Raw genomic sequence first — 22370 nt, forward strand, 5'->3', positions numbered from 1 at the left:
AATCCTCCCATTCTGGGAAACCATTATGCCAAACAAGGCAAGAAAATTGAACCTTTACAGTACTGTGTCAATGTGATGATTAAGATAAGATACTGAGGGAAGATACTCTGGGATTTTTCTATCACTTGTAATTTTTTTCAGATTCTTTTGCCCTGACACAGGCTCACCTCTTTTTATATCCTGCAGGTGTCTGCAGTGTAAGCGTGAGAGAGAGGTGTGTAAAAAGAAATGATGCACACAATAAGACCCCTCTCCCCCCCCCCCTTTTTTTTTTTTTTGGTTTAAATGTAGGGGGGAATTGGGAAGAAAGAAGAAGGGAAAGCACGTCTCCTATTAAGTTAAAGAGAACAGAACAGGGTGATAGGGTATCAGGCACTGAGGTTAACTGGCTATAGATGATAAGAACTGTTGACCTCATCTTTTTTGGCCTTTTGTTATTCCCCCACCAGAAGGGATACCTGAGGGACTGTGGTCATGGAAGCCACCAACCCCAGTGCCCTGCATCTGACAGACGAGGTGAGAAGTATCCATAGCCAGCCACAATACCAAAGACATTGCCATATATTTGTGCAAAAAGACTGAAAGCTTCAGAAATACATGTGCCTCAGGAAGGAGGAAGGTTTATGGAGGCATTTCCAGTGGTTTAGGTGCTGGCACCTGAGGGGAACTCTCTGATGAAAAAGCCCACCTGAGCCTGCAAGGGATCCTTGCACCATACTACCTGCTTGGACAACATCTTCAACCCTGTGAGACCTGGCTCATGGAGCTGGGAGTCGGGGCAGACCCTTTCTGATCCTAAATCTGGCAGAAAACCTAATCCCCAGCATTTAACACATTTCTATATAACACTAGAAACTAGTGCAGCAGTGCTCCTCACTTGTGGCCAACATGACTCATCATCACCCCAGAAAACCAAGCTATCCGCCCAATTTTCCCTAACTTTTGCAGCCAGTTTTCTGAAGAATGAAAATTAAATACAGTGCAAACACAATGTGGTAATCACAGAATGACCAAGTATCTTTTAAATCCACTGTTGGGGACATCACTTAATCTGACACACAATAGTTAACGTCATAAACCTTAATTTCAAAGGGAGATTACTCTCATCCCTTCATGCAACCACTTTGGCAGATTTAATCAAACTCTGTCTTGAAACAGCTCTGGGCTTCTTTTTACCCCTACTCCTCTGTTTTGAGGGCTATTCTAGGTTTTCACTCTTAGGTAGTAACCTTTATTAATGTTCCCACTACAAATATAGGTATGATTAATGAAAACCCATGCTCTTGTACCAGAAGTGTCCATTTAAACCATGGTTTAAACCATTCTTCTCTCTTTCTGGTGTTTATGCCTTGAAAGATTCAAAACCAGGACTGTAATCCCTTTTAATCTTTGTTTTGTTGAATTGCCAAAGTATTTTAACATTCCTTCAGACATCTCTATTGCTGTTGGGCTCAGGAGCATGTCTCCTTTCTCAAACCAAGTGCTTTTCTCTGTTTAGTTGTCTCTTTACCCACCTTTTATTTCTTGTATTAATCTTCCTCTTCTTCACTTACATGAACATTTCCTGTGAGGTACCGTATAAGAAGACCCCTTCCTTATTTCTGGGTAGATTAGGCCTGCTGCATATAACCTTGCTAACACAGGATGTTATTTTATAGGAAGAAGATGTTAAGCCAGCCTCACAAAATTAATTATTGACAAAACAGTGCTAAGTTTTGTCCTAATTTACCTTTGTGTCCTTGATTACTTCTTTAAAATCTGGTCTAAGTGCACACAAAGCCACCTGCACCACTGACTGCTCCAGTTTTGCAGACGGATGTTGGTTTTTGGACAAAGGCCTTGCAGGACATCACAGACACCCTTGCTGTGAGGCTGGGGACAGTTTTGTGCCTTCTCTGCCTGCTGGTGTGGCAGTCCTGTGAGCCTCCCTGTGTTACTGTGGGGTGCAGCGTAGGACCCCCAGCATCCCCAACGGGGATGTAGAGAAGGGGTGTGCAAGCAAGCAGGCACCATGCCATAGCCTCCAGAGGAGATGGGGTCAGGCCTCTTAGCTCTGTCACTACCAGCAACACCCCTCACATTCCCCCTTTTGGTCACTGGGGAAAAAAACAATGAGAGTTACAGTGGGGTACACTGATCTTTGTTTCAGTGGAAGTCCGTAGTAAAAGCACAGATAAAAGCGACCAAGGAAGGACGCTGAGTTAAATAAGTGCTGGTCACTATTTTTTCCACAAGACATGCATGCAATTTGGAAGGGTTTTCTCTTTGTTTCTGGTAGATGTTCATTAAAGCCACATCAAATATCAGACTTACAAGATTAAAAAAAAAAAAAAAGTGAAATAAGTTAACTTACCATTTTGGGAAATGTTCTGTAAGTCTCTGTGATTACAGCGATTTCTCCTGCGTAAACGTAGATATAGAGAATCTGTCCAGCCTCTGAAATAAATTGAGAAAATGCAAGCCACTAAATGTTTATGATGTGGATGAAAACAAGTCCAATATTTAAAAAGTTTGTTCTTGTCTCTGAACAACACTGTGCACCAGTTGTGCATATACTTCCATTTTACAATTTCTCTTTTTTTTTGAGATCATAAAATTCATTCATTTTCAATAGCATGGCCTAAAATGGATGCTCCAACATTCTCTGAGAAGCAATAAATGGTTGGAGAGTTTTGTTTGGATTGTTCATCCTGGCTGCTTTCACCCTAATCTTTCAGGCAAGGTGTTTAAGAACCTTTTTCCTATACATCATTTACCAAAACAATCCTGTTGATTGCTCACTAATTGACTTTTCAATTGGCTGTTGTGGAAGAAGAATTAAAGGAGAAGAAATATTGTCAGGGCATTCATTTCCCAGTGCCATAAATCTCCGGTGGATTGATCAGAAGACAGGTTAAATTTGATTTTGATTACTTTTCTCCATTACTTTGCACTGTCAAGAAAAATTAAAATGCAATGAAAAGGATAACAGCCCACAGGGAAGCTGATGAGAAGGCCATGCTCTGAGCCACGAGTACCTGGCCATGGCTATCGGAGCTGTTGATCTTGTGTTTGAACTTAGGCATCGAAGAAATCAGATAACTGAAATACCATGGCTCAAGAACAGCCAACTTCAACAAATGCAGAGGAACATAAGACAATTATAAGTTTTGAAACCAGCAATAAAAAGTAACTACCTACATAGAAACATATGATAACACTAACTAGTAAGCAAGTGATAGGCTATGCAAGGAATGTGGGAGGTCTTTGGCTTTCAGTATAGCAGGCGGGGGGATGAGGAGAAGCAAACAAAACTTCTTGGTCAGAGCATACACTCCTTAGCTAATCCGTGGCATCCCTCTTCACTGATTAGGGGGTGGAAAGGATGGGCACAGCCTGCATCAGTTTGCATCTCTGTTTCTGCAAGCTCGGTGTAAATGGGAGCCTTCTGCAAGTTGTCCTCTCCCACTGCACATTACCTACTGGTCTCCTCTAGACTTCATTGTTGTGCTGTGAGATTTTGAGCTGCTTCTCTTGAAAATGCAAAAAACAAACAAACAAAAAAAACTCCCAAGCAGTCCTCCTTTATTTTCTTCCAGGCATGGAAGAGGTTAAAAAAGAGATCAAAAACTCAACACTGGCCCAAGGTCTATTGCTGGCAATGCCAGGGTCGGTACTAAGCTCCTGTCACTTGCCAACTTCAGATCCTTTGCAACCCAGTTAATTACTGTGTATAGAGCAGCTGGATATTGTAATCGATCTGTAAAGGCCAGTTTTGTTGCTATCTCTGAATGAGGAGGCTGCATGGGTCTTCTCTGTTTGGCTTGTCAAGTAGTATACAACATTAAAACACACACCCTGTGAATGTAACTGAGGTTGGGAGTCTGGTTTGTGCACAGGCAGAAAAGAACAAGCAGAAGGAACAACTGTATGGTGCAGCAGATATCTTTCCTGGAAGACAGTATACTGTGCCAAGTTTTAGTTCTGTTGGTGTAAGGGCCTCTGTAGACTTGCCTCATGCAAGTTTGGCATTTCACTGTATTCATGACCTGTCTTAGACACATCAAATAAAAAATACCTAGAACCCAGGCCAGACCAGGCACTTTTGAGGTATTGTACCCTTTAGTTCTGGCAGGAGGCAATGGTCTCTTAATGCTAGCCAAAAAGATGACTGAAAAATACTTCTTTTTTTTTTTTTCTTTTACTTCACAGTTCAAAATGCCGATATTTCAAGGTGTTTTCTTTATGTTTGCACTTTATTTTCTTTACCTTCTGGCTGAGACTTAGACTTTTTTTTCTCTCCATCTATCCCAGCAGTCTTCCCCATCCACATGAAGTGATTCAACAAGGTAAATCAAGTCACATACTTTTCCCTTATTCTTTTGCAACTTCCCTCTCAATGTGAAAAAAACAAAACAAAAGAATGGGGAAGAAAGATCACCTTTTCCCCCAAAAGGAACACCATCAAAATAACCTCAGGTTATCATTTATTCTACTGTTTCAACAACAAAAAGGAAACAGGATGAAAAGGGGAGAAAAAAAAAAAAGGAAAATGCTGATTTTGTTAGTTTCAGTCATGCTTATTTCTCCCTGCCCCAGAAGTTTGAGATAATTTTTTTTTACTACTTTTTTTTTTCTTTTCTTTTTTTCTTCCTTCTAAGGACACAGTAATGTCCATATATTTAAGATTTTTAAAATATTGCTAGATTACCTTGATTTCAGAAATCAAGCTGACTAGTGTTTTTTGTCTTTCCTTCCAAGTACTATTTGTCTCACAATGTTTTGAGGGCCTTCAAACTTGTTACAGCTCACCCTCCTCATCCATTAGCTTACCCAATGGTGGAGTTCAGGAACCCAGTGATCTCTGAGAACTGGGGCCAGTCAAGCTCGTCAGTGAAAGCCATGGGGAGGTTAGCAAATGATTTCTGAAAGAGAAATTTTTAAATCAGCCTGGTTTCATATTCACAGCCCCAAACCAACAATTGTAACAATAGGTATAGTGGTACTTATTTACACATGTACTTAAGAAGTTGAGTCTTGCATTGCAGGCATACGAAGGGGTGGATGAAGGAGGAGCAGAACCAGTGGCACACAGAGATGGCTGAATCGCATCTACTGGCACCCTTTGATTTTGGAGGGGTCCAAAACTCCTCCTGAGGTGTAGCACATGCTGCAGGTGCAGACTGCCAAGGCGGCAGCTCTTTGCTGCAACACTGCCCTGCCCAAAGGTGGGTCCACCTGGGCACAGGAAGAGTAGACAGCACAGTGTCCCCAGCCTCTATTGCAGATGGAGGGGAAGGCAGGGATGATGCTGAATTCAGTCCAAACTCCCTTGCTCTCTCTAACGTCATAAACCATGAGCATCCAGCTTTTAAAAACCTCTAACTGGTCTTTACTGCAAATGTCCTCTTTTCCTGCTTTTGCTGGTATTACTCCCTAATGCTTTTTTTTTTTGTATTTATTTTAAGTGACTGCCTCTGCAAAAGCCTCAATGCAGATGCAAGCTCTGCTGCACATTCGAAACACTGTGCCCAGTTCATCTCCACTTTGATTTGTGAAAGTGCCAAAACTGGTGAAAGACGAGAAAAATGGCCTCAAGAAATTGTGTTGCTGCACAAGGACAAGAACATGCAGTAAATTTCCAGCTTCTCCTAGTCTGGACTATGCTTACAAAGACAAATGCATAAATCCAGCATACTCAAACTGAAAAACTGTTGATGAAAAAGGTAATAACCAAAAGAAGGTCAAAACATAAAATAAGAGAAATTACAGGCTGATTTAATCGGTGTAATTTATTAGCTTCCTTTTCTTTTGAATCAATTGTAGGGTTTCCTTAAACCCGCACTGCTATCAACAGCAAGCAGATGGTAGTTTTTCCTCCAAGAAGGTCAGAGGTAACTGAGAGCTAAATCCTGGTGTCCCCAAAAAGTCCTCCTTCTCACAAAATTATCATTTATGTGAACAGGAGTTTAGCCTGAGTATATGGCTACAGGCTTTGTAAGAGACTGGGGGGAGATGGTGGGAAAGGGGAGGAGAGAAAAGAAGGGGGGAGGGAAGGAATGAGGGGGGATGAAATCCTGAAGCCGAGCTCTGAGAAGCCTAATGCAAGCAGATGCCAGCGTAAAGCATGAAACAGCGTATTTGACCTACTTACGGTAGATCTGCATTAGTTACCAGGGTGAAAATGGGTCTGGCTTAATAGCTTTCAGTTGGTTCTCTCTCATATATATGTGCTTGTATCCTTGGCTGTATCTGTATATGCACACACACACACACACACACATATATACACATACACACACATACATATGTTAAAGACTGGAGGGAACTTCCAAACCTGTCTTCTTCAAATGTGATAGCTTTGTGTACAAACAGGCCCTTAATCAAAGGGCTAAGCAGAAATGGAGGGGTACAGCATGGCTTGGCCATTTGGAGTATTTGGATTATTTAAAGGCAGCTGAAACATTGAAATAAGTGACTTAACATAGAGCAAGCTGTAGATATGGTCTCTTACTAGTCACAGCATGTATGTATATACAGAGAGCCCAAAACAGATTAAATATTTTTTTTAATCAAACCCTTCTATGACCAAGCCTCTCATTATTTCCATTAGCACTCCACAATAATGTTTTCCTTGGACAAGGCCCATAATAATTTTTAACTTTTTTAACTGTTTTTTTTTTTTTTTCTTTTTTTCCCGCCTGCAAACTTAGCTTAAATATGAATTAGCCAGAATCTGATTGAGTTGCAAATGGTTTTGCAAAGAAATGTTTGAGCCCAGAATTATAGCTGCATTTAAAAACTGTATATACGTTTGGCATTGACACTGCTCCAGCAAAGCACTTAAAACCAGACTTTTCGAGATATTTCAGAACCAAAAGGTGAAGATGAGTATTTAATGGAAATTTCACAAGAATGCTAGACCTTGAACTCACAGGGTTGTAATTTGGAAAGCACGGTCTAACAGAATGCATTTTGCTTAATCTCAGATGCAAATGTGACCCACACTAGAGGTGGATCTATGCTGACATTTAGCTCAAAACTTCTGAGCACAGCCTTGTTTAAATACCATTCTCTAGACTATTCTGGCTGAGAAAACATGCTTCAGCCTACGTGTCATATTTTAGCAGAGAATGATTAGAAAGTTTTTCCAACCTAGCTTCAAAGGCTGTATTTTAGTCTCAAATGCTGCAGACGGGTCTCACTTCGAAGGAACCTTCTCATCTCCTAGATGTGTCCCAGCTTGAGACACGTCTCCCAGAACCCTCCTGTTTCTCTTGCACCAGGCAGCCAAATCCATGGCTAATGCTAAAGGCATGCACCAAGCTGTGCTGGACAAAGTTAGCTTAAATGGAAGACTGCTCAGCATTACCATGCCAAGAGATTTTTCAAAATATGGCCAAAAAAGGACCCTGGAAATGTAATGCTCATATGAGCCTTTAGAAATGGCACTTGCAGAAATTGTGAATGTGATGAAGTAACCCTTAATTTGAAGGAGAATTAGGTGTTTGTTTTTATAGTGTTTTTAATGATGTTCAAATTCTCTTTGCAGCATTAAGTACCGCCGATAATATTCTAAGTATAAAAATAAGCAGACCTTAGAGCTTGTGAGGAGAGAGCATCCTATCTTTTTATAAATCGTGTACTGCATTTAGACTCTCGCTGTGAAGTTGCAAGGGATATAAATGTGAAATTAGTAAAATTATTACCTTACTTCCTCCAAAATACAGCATCTTAGTCATCACAGTGCTAGTTGGGAGAAACTTGCCTGCAAATTACTGGATTTAGAAAAAAGCTAGAGAATGCTTTTAAAAAGACTTCCACAGATCAATTTGCTGTTATTTGTAGTGGGGGGATGGAGGGAAAAGAAGTCAGAGAGACAAGTGATCAGGATATCCTGAACTCACTTTTAAAGAAATGATGGTGGAATTTTTTATTTTTCATAGGAAATATATAGTATGAACCTCTTATTTAAATGAAACCTGGAAACCTTTTGAGTTTGCGGGCAAGTAGATATTTTGTGGATATAGTGGATTACAGATAGATGTGGGATTTATTTTTCTCTTTATTTAGCATGAAATAGAGATCCAAGAGTGTTTAAATGCATCTTCCTAGAAAGGGTATCTCCAGCACTTTTATAAATGTATTGCTTTTATCTCCAGATAAAATGATCTCTAAAATGAGATTTAAATGTAAGCTCCTATCCCAGACAAACAACAGAAAAATGCTGCATTTAGTAGCTATTTGGAAGTCAATTGTAAGCAGATGGACAGAGCAGCAGGAGTGCAATATCCATTGCTAGACACACTAGTGTTTTTAACATTAGCTTTCCACAAAAACCATCCACAGACAAAACTAACAGTATATCTTCTGCTTTGTTAAATCTCATAAAAAGCATGTCTACTGCATTACACTTTATTTTTAGTGTCAGAATTTTCGTGTCAAAGGAATGAGCATTCAGCTCAATTCTTGCTGAACTTCTGTACAGGAGAAAGGACTGGTAAACCCAAGACCAGTTGACAAGAAGGAAGCTAAAATAAGGGTGACTCAGCCCCTTCTTACATCTGAATAACTCCCTCCCTGTAATTGTGCAATGAGTTTGGGGATTTAACGGCGTGATTGGAGGTTGAGGACGCAGCCATGTGCTCTGCTGCTTCCACAGGAACATGCGAGCAGGTATCCTCAGTGATGGTCCTAACGTTTTTTTCTCAGTGTTGCTGCACCTCAGCCAGATACCCATATGGTAGATTTTGGGACTTGACAGCACCATGTTGGTCAAAAACTTTGCAACTGAGGTACCTGTGACTTTCCTTAATGCTACATAGGGTAGTTTTTTGTTGTTGTTGGCTTTAACTTTCAGATCTGGAGAAATAACACGTCTATCTGAGTATAGCTTTCAAAGATGTGTCCACCTTGTAATGAATACTCTCCACACCGAGTAGTGTCTCCATATGCTTTTGGGGGGAAGAAAGTACTCTAAGGGAGATGGTAACTTTATTTGTGACTGGTTCCCAGCTAGACAGAGAAATCCAAAGCCCAGCATAGAACAGCTTTCCATACAACAGCTTTCCAGCAGTGGTCTATGAGAATACAGAGCAGGGATCTGAATTTCAAAACTGTTCAGCACCAAATTAGGTGTCCATCTGGTCACTCCCCTGCTGATCAGCCAGTTACCCAAATGACATCCTGAGCCCACTTCAGTGAGGAAATTTCTCTTTCGTATTCTCATTCTTCCCTTGTTCAACTTTTCTGCTCCTTTGCATGGTAGCGTAATCAGGAGAAGCACCCATTTTGCAGAGCCTCTTAACTGAATTCTCAGCATCTCTCTCATAAAATTATTTCCCCACCTAATTAGCTCTAAAGCAGGAATTAACAGCTGCTGCTGATGTGGTGCTGATTAACAAGAGGGCCTGCAGTATTGTTAAAGCGCAGATTTTACTTTACAGTTGTATATGTAAGCACTTGTATACGTGAACAAGTGTAAGGATAAATATGAAATATATAAAACATATGTAAAAATAGAGAAAATCAGTAATGCAATAAAATATTGCATTTCATAAATTTGAATTAAGAGGCACACAAAGTTTTCCCTGGAACATGGTAAAATTCTTGAGGGGGAAAGCCCTATTCGGTATTCCATGCAGAGGGCTGAGACGCCATTGAAATGGAAATTAAAGCTTTGAACTGACTCTAGTATTGACTGTAGAGGAAACCATTTGATCAACTAATTTTTCAGTGTGTCTTATCAAAGAAATTTTGGCAGAATCAAAGTGAAGTTTCTTGAGCTTGATAGCACCAGTTAACAGCAGGTAGATGAGGCTAACGCATTATCCTCATAGAGCCTGAGCATCAGATTATTGTTGTGATCCCAAATTAAGGATGGTTTCTCTGCAGTTAGGATGTAGACACTCCATGCTCTCTCTGATTACAAAACCAGCCCTAGATGTGCTCAGAAATTCCCCTCAAGGAAGACTTAGTACTGAGAAAGGGTGGGTGCCTATTGACCATGAAAGGTGCACTTTGACTAGCCTCAGATCACACTGCTAGCTCTTGGCTTTTACAGGGATGGAAAACCATGACCTGCTGCTTTAACCCTTTCATTTTTGCATTTGAAAGAGGGAGACAATGAGAGAGAGGGGAGGGAAAAAGGATGACAGGAAGGAAGGGACACTTCTCATGCAGACATCTCACTGCAAAGTGTTTGCATGCAACAGTTGTCCCCATTTTCATTCTTCCCTTGCTTTGAAGAAATATCCGGAATAATTTTTCAAATGCTCAAAAATAACCGTTTTCCTTTTTAATCTTAATTCATTAATTAAACCTGCACATGAAGGACATTTGCCAACAGGATTTAACACTACAGATCGAGAGAGAAATATTGCAACTACAAGACCCCAGAGCAGGGTAAGCTGCTGCTATTGCTATTCCATGCACACGAAGAGTGAGACGCAGAGGGCAAGCAAGAGAAGGAGGCAGCAACAAAGTCTGAATTAGCTTAGAAATTTCTTTGATAACAATTTTGTGCACAGGTGACAACTTTCTTAGTTAGGGTGAGCTGCAAGTTAAATATTTTAGTGTTCTTAGAGTTCAGACACTTGTTCATTTACAGCACTGAACTCTGTATTTCTGCATTAATATTTAACTGTTGTATACTTGCCAGGTCAGTAGGAAAGTTTGCAAACAGCTGTATTTAGCTTCTCCAGTTCCAGCGATGCCTTAACTCCATTTATTTCCTATACTGTGGGTGAATGGAGTGACGAAGAAAAGCTAGAGGGAAATGTCTCTCTCCTCGCTCATTCCCCTAGTGCAGGGCTTTAGCTCTAACTTAGAATCATGGAACTATGGAATCATTTTGGTTGGAAAAGACCCATAAGATCATCGAGTCCAACCATCATGTAACACTGCAAATCCACCACTAAACCATGTCCCTAAGCGCAACATTGACACACTCTTAAATACCTCCAGGGCTGGGGACTCCACCACCTCCCTGGGTAGCCCCTTCCAATGCCTGACCACCATTTCTGTGAAGAAATTCTTTCTGACATCTAATCTAAACCTCCCTTGGCATGACTTGAGGCACCCTTCCTGTGGGGAAAAAAACACTTCTCTCTTTCCAGACAGCCCTTGCTCTTCCCAGCATGCCAGCCGGCTGGAGTTTAGCACTGAGAGAAAATAGTTTTTGGATTTTGCACAGAAAGAGCCACACAAGTTGCTTGATGCCCATCAGACTGTAACAAGGGGCACCAAAACCCACTTCATGATCTGCTCTCCAGCTCCAGACCTCGAAGCTTCTGGCTCTGCATGCCATGACCAGCTCTCGGTCCATACAACTAGTGGACCAACAAGTGAAGACCAGCAAGTTTCAAGGAAGAGAAATGCTTTCTAAACCCTCATATATGTGATAATAAAATGCTGACATAGTCTGAAATTATTGTTGCCTACGTGGCCCTGCCACCAGTGTTACTGCCAGAATCATCATCACCATCAGTGTTATTATCATCTTTATTAGACAAGATAATATCAATTACCATTAGTGCTAATTTATTAGGTTCTTCATCAGCTCTGTCATCAGTGTCATTCATCTAATCATTGCTCATAAACGTTTAACAAAGAAAAACAACTGCTAATTGGCAATATTTAAATCAGCTTAGCTCTGGGAGCAAAAGAGGGAGAATGCATGAAACTCTCAGACCTCCAAAAGCACTGTCACTTGCTGAAATTTTGGAATAAGGATTGTTTTCATGAAATTTTCCAGATCCCTTTTCCACAGAGGCCAATTGAGGAGTAGCAGGTGTTCCCCAGGGATAACGGGCAGAGGCAATCTGCACATCCGTGCAACAGGGCCCTCATGCAGGGAAAGACAACACAGTCCTCCCTGGCCAGGGAGCCACACCAGCTCCGGGTAGTGGGGCTCGTGGGAGCAACAAAGGACAGGAGCATGCCTGTGAATTTCTCTCTCCCCCTTCCAATTACTCTTTGCTTGAATGATCTTTTCTCCTGTTATATCATTCACATCAGTGACCTGCAACAGCTGAATCTCAGCGTAATTCACAGCCAGGCGCATTTTGTTGAAAAGGGAAATGCTGGAATACTGCCCAAAGATAGACGTCACTGTGCTGGTGATACTCTACAGTTGTTACAGAAACCATTTCCTTTAGGACAAGTCTATTGCAAACGCCTGTGTGACCCCCACACCTCTGCAGACATATTTGTGCAACAAGCCTCAGAGCCTGCATGCTTGAGTTCCCCATCCTATTTCATATATGCCAAAGATGAGGGAAAACAGCCCAGAACACGTATTTCAAAACCAGGCACCTCAACCCATGGCAGAGGGGAGAAAGTAAACAGCAATTTTGACAAACTGGGTGCAATTTCTCACCGCTGACATCTGCGTGACGGTCATCCACTCAGGGGGGATGTGGAAATGCGCGCCGGCTGAGTCTCCCAACAGCACAACACCTCGTGAGTCTGCACCTAATTAACACATTTGATTAATGGTATGAAATGGTCCTGGCAGGTAAAGCACCCCTAAAAGAGCAATGAAGCAGAGCATGGAGAGCAGTGCTTGAAGAGCAGCAGCAGCAGCTGATGCAGTCTGAGTACACTGCCCTTCGTATGGCCAAAATGTTCAGGCCCTACAATTGGATTTTCACACCACCTGCAGTAAAAAAACATACTAAAAGTCAACCCTAGGGAAACACCTGGGTACTGGGCATGAATACATGAATAACAGGGAGAAAACTTGCTAATCAGAAAAAAAATCTTGGTTGTACTCAAGGATGTAATTTCAGCACAGGCTCTGCTGTTCAGCCAACGTTTATTTTTACTATCCATAGAACATGTATGAAAGATACTTAAACATTTAGTTAAATGGGATTACTCAGGAAACCACTCAAAGCTCTTTATAGCAGGCCTGGGTGGTGGGTGCACTACTCACACAAGCATTTCTGCTGGAACAATCTGGCAGTTTGGTAATTATGTATATATTATATATATAATCAAACTTCTTCGTACATTTGAAGATTGCCTTTCACTGAAAAATATTGGAAAGGCTTGCCAGGGAATGGCTCACCTCCAGGACGTTGTTGTAAATGTCAGGCAAGGTGAGCAGCCAGTGGTGGTTTAGTGAGGGCGTTCTTTGTGTGCGTGCGTACACCGCGCACCCACACTGCTGTCTGGGAGATAAGGTTATCAGAAGCACTGCTGGCACACCAGTGGTCCACCTGGGCACACATGGACACCCAACTGCTTCCTCAGTTGGGCTTAAGGCAGCACTGAAGTTGCAGAGGCAATGACTCCATTTGCTGGTGTCCCTGATCTATGTGTTTCAACATAATAACCACAGTAGCTTTTAACAGAACATTACCAGCAGCCTGTGCTGTTCACAGGTTATCTCTGCCTATCTTCAAGATTAAACAAGAAAAAAGGATGTGTGCCATTTTTCTTTCTCATGAAGTTGTGAAGCCCATTTTCTTTCCCCTACATTGGTAATGACCATGCAAATACTAAAACATCTATGAAATGAATACAAAATACAAATTGCTTCTTGCACTGACTTTAAAGATTCACCTTTGCAGAATTTCTCCTCATAGGGAATTCCATCCTTTGGATCCATGCCCTGTTGGAGGAGAGAAAAGGCAGATGAAAGTCTCTATCATATCAGGTGCCTGAAAAATGCTAGTGCAAAACAGAGACTGAGAATTTATGTCTTGAATGTTTGCCTGTAGGAAGCATTGCATTATAATAACGACACTTTCCATTAACTTGTTCTAATAAGTGTGTATACATTTTAATTATAATAGCTATAATTTAAATAATCATAAACATCAATAAACAAACTCTCATATCTGCTTATTCTGTTTCCTTATAGTTTAATAAATACAATTTTATTACTTGGAATATCCAAGGCAGTAAATACATGGAATAATCCAAATCAGTTAATAAACCAGAATAATAAAAAATCCACCCATTTATGGACTAATTCAAAAGGAGGGAAAAAAAAGAAAAGGTAATCAGGAAGAAATTTGAAAATGCAACTTCTTTTACTTACCCATATGCCATTGCAGTTAGAGTCACTTTTCACATCCCAATTATCAGGGCTAAAACAGAGTTACAAAACGGTATACAGTGTTACAGAAAATAAAGAAAAAAGACGCTTTGGAGGAAATCAGATCATTTGTGCCATTTTCTATGAAGAATGTAAAATAATTAGAAATTCCTTTCTGCACAGAAGGGTGTTTATTTTCCATTTGAGTCCAGGAGAGGTAATTTTTCTTGCAAAATGAAATATTAATTTGAAGTCAATACAGGAGGATGTCAAATGCAACTTACCCATTCAGTTTGCATTTTCACTTTGGAGAAGTGAATGGGGATGACTTTTGCAGAAGACCTGTCCTTTTTTCCTGCCTTTTTCCTTCTTTTTGAATTTTTGTTGAAATTCACCAAACCCGACTCCAAATTCAGTGCATGAGGGCTGGAGCACAGCCTCCCTCTTGGCACTGATGACAAGCATGGTACGCACAAAACACATCAGATTTTCACCCCTCAGCCTAATATACCCCATCCCTGGTCTCAACCATCCCCTCTCATCTCCATCACAGTGAAATTAAGCACAAAGCAGTGATGTCCCCTCAACTTGGCCAAAAACAAATATGGATCTCATGCTTCACAAAGCCACAAGTATTAGAAATAATTAAATTATTTAAAATACTTAAAAGCTTTACCGTCTGCCAGGGTACACGGTGGTGTTTCTGTCATCGCAGTCTCTGCCTCGCCAGTGATAGCCCCGCAATGTCTAAAAGCCAGGAGAAGCACGCAAATAGGATGCTCATTGTTACCCTGGCACTTCTAATTTAAAATATCTAAAATGAAAATCTAACTCTAGGTGCAGGAATAAAGCCCAGTAAATGGGTTGTATTCCAGAATCTAAGCTTTAAAAAATAACACCTTGCGCACTTTGTTGCTGAAATAAAATAAGCTGGCAATTTTCTTATTTTTTTTTTTAACTTGATGTTACTTTACCTCGTTTTAATTCAATAAACAGAACACTTTGTAGCAGAGCAATTTGCTTTTGTGGGAAGCACAGCTTTATGTGTACATCTCCCCAGATGACATAAATGAATGATTTTTTTAATCCAGAAAAAAAAAGGGAAAAAAACTCTAGATTTCACTCATTTTCACATGAATGAATAAGGCTTGGCAGAAAGTAGGAGGAATCTCATAGACATTCTCATTATCAAGGGATTATTGTACCAAAGGAAAGGCTTTGCTTACTGGGAAAGTACTAAATTTATCTCCATCAAAATCTTCAAAAGGTAGTTTATTTCTTATGACACTGCAAAAACAAAAACAACAAACACCGTGTTAACATATGGAAGGAAACCTATTCAGAAAAAAAAAAAAAAGGTGTTCAGAATAGAATTCATGTTCTTCACAGTTCCCCATTCAGTTTTAGTTCTGTGCTTGTACCTCAAAGTGATTCTGCCTAAAGGAGCAAATCGTGATTTCTTTCAATATCTGCTGAGTGAGCACCAGAGGCGAAGCTGATGGCCTCCTGTGTGGCTGCAATATTGAATCCACAGCCTCTAGAACAAGTTGGGGCATCAAATCTGCAGTAAAAGTAACTCACTTTTGGACATAAATACCAAACTCAGCCTGGCACATCTTGCAATCTGCCAGATACGTAGTATTAACAGAAGTCTTCTACCTGGGAAAGAGCTGCAGAATGGGGTTTTATGCTGATGGAAACCTTCTGTTAAAAATAAATGGCATACTCCCATTCTGATATGCATCCCTCAACTCCTTACGCCACCTCTCTTCTGTTGTGACAGGCCTAGAAGACTTGCCATTCGCATACCACTTTGCACAAACAAATGCTTATATTGTCAGGTAAAAAACATGCTTTAGGAGAAATAATCCAGCTGATGTCCTTGGCCTTTCTTAGAAACTCTGACCCTAAGCTAGCAGTGGCATGAAGTTGTTCTTATTTCATATTAATTGGTATTCCTTACAGAGTTATGTAGCTGCTGCTTGCCCTCAGCTCAGTAGAGTATGGCTTTTGGTGTTGAGCTGTGGGCACCACAACTTGGTGAATAACACAACAGAGATATTTCTGGGACTCGAGAAATCTCAGGAGAAAAACAGCTCCCATTTGGATGTGTCGTATCTTTGTGTGTATGAACTGAGGGCTCAGCCCTACATAAGAGTATATTTGTACTCTCAGAGCTGCTAACTATATGTATGCAAATATTTTAAGTATTGCAAAAGCACAGGGATCTCTCCAAGCACTCTCACCTGCCTGAACCCTCTGCAAGCCCCCTCTGTACTGCCTGGACAGTGGTCGTATGAAGGAAAGAAACAGCAGTAAAGCATACGGAGATTTGTTAAGCTGAGGATTTTCTTTTTTGAATGAAAGGAATGTACCATACTCTGTTAGTGGTTGAGGACTCAAAAGTTTATACGTACTATTTAATCTTCTCACATAGGTTAGCCAGAAGAGGAAATGCACATAGATTTGAGAACCTTGTGGTGCTTTTCTGGAGTGGAGGAAGATAAAAGATGAATACATTAGTTCATAGAGGCCATGTGGCTTGGGATATTTTATCAGTCAAATCCAGAGCTACATCACCTGTTTTCTGCCTAATAACATCTGAAAACACCAATAACTCCACTAAGGATGCTACATGCCAGAGGATTTGAGGATTTAGACGTGACACAGCAGTCAACATTGGGATTTCAACTGAACATTTCACAAACCAATAATGCTTATTTTCAGAAAGCTGTAAAACTAAACGGAAGAAGCTCTCATGAAGCTGTCTCCTGTCATGTACCAAAGTTACTTTTTTCACCTTCCATAAAAACTGCAGTTCTCATGTTGGATAAATACAACAGTGTCTGATACTTAGTGCAGAACAAGTGAACGGAACACACATTGAGGCTAAAAGTCTGGTTTCTGCACACTTGGTGGGGAGCTTTGGATAAGCCAAAACTCAAAAGCAACTCCAAAAAGGGGAGAAATGGGAAGATCCAGTGTTTGCATAGAATGTCCTTGATTTTTCATGAGATTTTTTTACTTGGGAATCTCATAACTAGTTTTTATCTTGGTCAGCCCTGCAACCTGCAAAAGGCAGCTGCTGCAGGATGAACTTTCATCTCTAGTACACCATAATCATGGGCCAATCCAGGAAGCTTCAGGAGCCAAGAGAGATCTTCCTAGTGAATTCTCAGGTTACAAAACACTGTGCTGCATTGGAGATCAACCCCACAAGTGTGCTGCTAATGTGGTTTCATAAGTTCAGGTAGTCTTTAAACACCAAGAGTGTTCAGGTGGCCAATAAATACAGAGGGTTAGTCAGTGCACAGTCTAATTAACTGTGCTTACTAAGGCTGTATTCAGCATGTAAATATGAAGCAGTTGAGCAGATGGACATACTCATTACTTTATGCAAAGGATGGTAATTATTTATATTGTCATAGCACTTCTATCCTTGGGTCAGTCCCTTGTGTTACACACTTTGCATACACAGAAGAAAAGTAAGATGGTTCTTGTGCTAATGAGATTACAACCCAAACCTAACATCAAACAGAAGGTAAGGGCTGGATACAACTCAGGAGAGGACAATGCAAGGCTGCTAATTGCCATGAGGGGCAGTAACTTCAGCATATAAAGTTCTGAATGATGGAGGACTCTGAGGTGTCACTGCAGGGCAGAGGCGCAGCCCTGCAGCGGTGCTTAGGGCACTGCCCTGCAGCTCCAGCAAAGGCAGGAAGGTGTTCGCTTGGATAGGCAACAAGGGATGGTGGAGATGAGAGTCCCACTCTGTTCAGAGTGGGAAGAAAAAAGGAGGACTCGGGGGAGCCAAGAGACAAGAAACCTGCAGAAAACCCCAGTGAACTCTCCTCAGCCCTGTCAAACTCAAATGACATGGGGAGACAGTGACAGGACAAGGGGGAATGGTTTTATACTAAAAAGAAGGAAGATTTAGATTAGATGCTGGTTGGAAATTCTTTACTCAGAGGGTGGTGAGGCACTAGCACAGGTTGCCCAGAGAAACTGTGGCTGCCCCATCACTGGAGGTGTTCAAGGCCAGGCTGGATGGGGCCTTGGGCAACAGGAATGCAGCCCTCCACTTTACGCTTGGCCCTCTCTCTGCAAATATCATGTTTTTACCTTGACACCTCATTGTTTGCCATCTAACCAACCACATAGCTTAGTGGCACAATTTTAGTGGAGGTTTTCATTCTCTCTCTTCTACTGTGTAATGACAGTGCACAGCTGTGGAGGGTGTGCGTGCCTATGCACATATGGCCAGGTAGGCAGAGACTGGGAGGCATGAAAGCAGGATGCCAGCTTTCTCAAAGTGCTTTGCAAACCTCTGTATGCCTTCCTGGAAAAAAGAAACCACTTCCCCCACCTCCTCCATGTAGGACTAATCCCAGGGCTGCCTAGAAAAACACTAGAGGCTTTTAAAGCTTTCCATCATGTTAAGATCTGTGCTGTCTTCATTTGAGCTGTTGGCTTCTCACTTCAGCCTAAATCACAGCAGGCAAAGTCTTTGAAGTTAAGGCATCTGGAGCCAAAACTCTGCCAGAAATACAAACTACAGGGCTTCCAATAAATAAATTAATAAAGCAGACCTCTTTTTATTCTGCTCTCAGGCTTCACTTAAAGTTCACCCTTTGCTGTAAGTAGAATAAAACCTTTCCTGCCTTTTTCTCAGCTAGTCATGAAAATTGCAGCCAACTAGTGCTCCATTAGCTTCAGAGACAATCCTGCAGCCCCAGCAGACTGCCCAGCTTTGGCATGATGGTGTCCTGGGAGAAGTATGGGCTATGCTGAGCTGGGCTTTGAGGACTAGCTGCAGAAGTTGTCTGCAGCTGCTGCTGGGTCCCCAGCCTTTGCGTCCTCACAGTAAGTGGGGCCCAGATGTAACTCTTTGGCTTTGCTTACATGGCCTCAAAAGGCAGCAAAGGAGCACAGGGATAATTTTTGTGTGCACATGTAAGAGAGAAGAACACGGGCGAGCAGGCACATTCCCAGCTGAGCCATGCTACAATTGCAGAACATGTCTTAGGGAAGAGGCAGGCTACTTTCCCTTGAGTAGACTTAGTGGGTGAGCAAGAGGCTGGTTCACGATCTGCTCTGCCTTACAATTCTCTTTTGGCTCCCTCTGTGGCTTCCCACTTCTCCTGCTGCAGAAGTATGAGTTACAGACAACATGTAGTCACTACAGGACTGTAAGCATGGAGCTTACTCTCATTAAATGCTAATGCCACAACTCTTCTGCCTGAAGTATTTTTTTCTCTGTTTTTGCTGAAATATGCCTCTTGGTATCTTTTCCATCCATAAGAAAAGTTAGTGCTGGAGGTGCTCACAGTGATTGATAACTTTTCCTCAATGCCTATTAGCATTCCATAATGACATTTCAGTAATTATTTTAATTGGTTTTACAAAAAAAAAATGCCCCTGGTGTTTGTTTTAAAGCAGTCACTCACAGATGGCTTACTACATTTAATGAATGGAGATACTTATTAGATATTTTGGGTTGTAGCCTTTTTCAACAGAACTCTACATCCGGAAAATACCTTTTTCCCAAACCTATAATGTTCCTAAGAAATGCCCAGTAAATACGATGGCCCTGGCAGCCAGGCAGACCTCCCATTCTCCTTGCCAACAGCCATAATCACCTCTGTTTTATGCACAGCTGCATACAGCTGCCAAGCAGAGCTGGGGACAGTTAGCTTGCAAGAACCGCTCCAGAAGGCTGGGGAGTCCTTTCCCCAAACACATCACAGGACAAAAGAACCCAAAATAGTGGCTGTGGGAAGAATGCACAGATATAACTTGTTGTTTCCCTCCAACGTGGGTCAAAGCTCAAAAGAGGCCCAGTGAATGCTTTTCTATTTTCTCTGGCCTGGATGCAGAGATGTCCATGTACCACGTGCAGGGTGTTCTCGGATCCTCCAGCTTTCATCACACGTTGCCATTCTGGACTATGCAGGGGCTCATGCAGGGCAATACACACTGCGCTCTCCTGGTGACATTCCTTTCTGCTTCTTACTACATTGCTTTTCGGGATTTCAGATGAAATTAACTGCAACCCAGGTGAAGGGGAAGCTGCAAGAGACAGTTATGCCCCTAGTGTTATTTTAAATTTTCTAGCTTTAAAATGTGTTTCTAAAAAGATCATTTCAAGAAACACACTAGGAATAACTGCAGGAGAAGCCCAAGTAATGACATGCTATTTGTTTTAATTTGAGCTGACCTCATATTGTGCAGTTATGTAGGCTTCGAAATACACTGGAGCCCAGCTCAGCCACGCTGCATTTAGCCAGGGCACAGCCTGCTCATCCTTCCTGCTGATAAGGGGCAAGTAGGAGCTGCAAGAGGCCAAGGGCACAACAATAGAGAACAAGGAGGTATAGAGGCATTGCGGGGCAGCTTTGAGGACACAGAAGAGCATTAGCAAGTTGGAAGAGACTCCATTGTGCCAAGAACTGATACCAACCTACCTTGGAGAGCCCAAAGGACATGGTATGGCTGGCCCATGGAAGCCAGCCACAGCCTGCCACACAATGGATGCAGCCTGCCATGCCAAGGGTAGAAAAGAGGAGGGATTGCCCTCCTCATTCCGTCTTGTGGAGCACATGCAAAGGAGGTAAGGAGCCCTGCATCCTGAGAAGCAGCAGTTGCACATTGATCCCTCTCCATCCCCACACCTGTGCCCAGGCTCAGTCCGACAGCGAGGTCCTCCTTGACTCAGTGTCACGCTGCAGGCATTAGCACATGGACTTGGGAAGGGGATTAGAAATGGCATGTAATTTGAGTGGAAATCTCAAGCCATCAGAAGCACAGCACCAAAAAGGAAGGAAAATGAATAAGATCCTGCTGGTTGCTGTTCTGCAGGAACGGAGACCCATCTCTCCAGTGCATTGTTTATTTCCCTGGCATCACAATTTGGCAATTGCCCAAAGGCTAATTAGGCACCTTGATTTTCTGTTTTGTGAGTAGCAACACAGTGAGGGTTCAGGAAGAAGCAGTATCAATAATTTCTTCACAAAGAACAAAAAACATTTGCTCTGCATTAAGTGCCTGAAGACAACTGGAAGCGAACTCTATAGCTGAGCTGACTTTCATAAATCAGAATAAAAGCAGCTCTTCCCTTCTCTGCCACTGAGAAGAGATCTACTATAATCTGAAAACTGATGGAGGCAGATTTCCAATCCCAACTTTCAAGTTTAGAGGCACAGAAAGGAAAAACTAAGTAGAATTTGCATTTAGGCCACTGCCTGAATTTCAGACAACCCCAAAGAGCACTCACTGTGCTCTGAGGCAGCAACGCAGCTCATGAGACTTCCCCCTACATATGGCTACAAGGGCAAGGCAGGGATGGCAAAGGGGAAGCATGAAATGAGGAGGAGCTGAGGCTCAGCAATGATAAACACTGACAGAAGTTTGAAGGAAGGATGCATCTCTGGGAGTAAGGGCACAGCACAAGGCTGAGTGGAAAATACCTAACTTTGAAAAAAAAATCTAAACAAGATTTCTACATGCTTGTATTTTTCACAAGTGAGTGTCTCAGTGTGGAGCTGCACTATGGAGCCAACACATGTGATGTCCTCAGCTGCTGCACAAATTTCAGACACAAATTTATGTCTTGGGTGGGTACAGACAGTTATCCATACTTTAAAAGGAGTCTGCATTTTTTGTGAGGTTTCACCTGCTCTCCCCATATTTTACATTTCCCCTCTGTAATCTCCCTCTCCTTTCCAGTCTCACTTGATAGAGAAGATCCTACACTAGCTAGGAGCAAGTCAGCATCCAATTCTATGATGATCAGATAGGTTCACAATTAGCCAAAACGAGCAAGGACTTACTCTTGATAAAATGCAAATACAGCGTAAAACACCCTAATGCCACTGATTTCTTACCAGATCCTTGGAAGTCTTCAAAATCCTTTTTGCTTTCCATATTGCAGTACTCAGCCCCACCTAGGAAAGCAAGAAAAAAAAGACAAAAACAAGGAAAAAGAGATCAGCTTCACAGTATCTTACCATTTTTTCTCCTCCTTTTTTTTTCTTATTTTTATTATTTAATATCAGTCACAGCACAAAAATGATGTATGAGTTCACAAACTCATCATCATCTACTTTTTATTGAACTAGCAATCAATTATCTGATCACCCTATATGAAATTCCAGTGGCAAGAGTTCATTTATTTTGCTCCAGGGCATCATTTTTTTCCTAAAGCATAGTCCAGATCAGTTTAAAAGCTGAAATTCATATCCTGACTGCATCACGTGAGCTGCAGAAAACCGGCTTCTCCATGATTCCTGCAGAAAAGTAACCCATTCGCTAGATGGTCAGAAAAGGGTTATGTTTGTGCTGCCAG

General features: G+C 41.7%; 1 protein-coding gene across 4 annotated transcripts in view; it reads right to left on the minus strand.

Annotated features, from left to right (window-relative positions):
• AOAH (acyloxyacyl hydrolase) overlaps positions 1-22370 on the minus strand; it is a 78014-nt gene that overhangs the window by 26214 nt on the left and 29430 nt on the right. For all 4 annotated transcript variants that reach the window (XM_080579796.1, XM_080579798.1, XM_080579799.1 and 1 more), the window contains 9 exons: positions 21910-21969; positions 16444-16514; positions 15253-15313; positions 14703-14773; positions 14030-14078; positions 13549-13597; positions 12359-12453; positions 4813-4904; positions 2354-2436 (listed from right to left, as the gene is read on the minus strand). In XM_080579796.1, coding sequence (XP_080435922.1) covers positions 2354-2436; positions 4813-4904; positions 12359-12453; positions 13549-13597; positions 14030-14078; positions 14703-14773; positions 15253-15313; positions 16444-16514; positions 21910-21969 — 631 coding nt within the window. The remainder of the gene's footprint in view (positions 1-2353; positions 2437-4812; positions 4905-12358; positions 12454-13548; positions 13598-14029; positions 14079-14702; positions 14774-15252; positions 15314-16443; positions 16515-21909; positions 21970-22370) is intronic.

This window comes from Anser brachyrhynchus (assembly GCF_964034855.1).
Source record: "Anser brachyrhynchus genome assembly, chromosome: 2".
NCBI classification, from domain to species: domain Eukaryota; kingdom Metazoa; phylum Chordata; class Aves; order Anseriformes; family Anatidae; genus Anser; species Anser brachyrhynchus.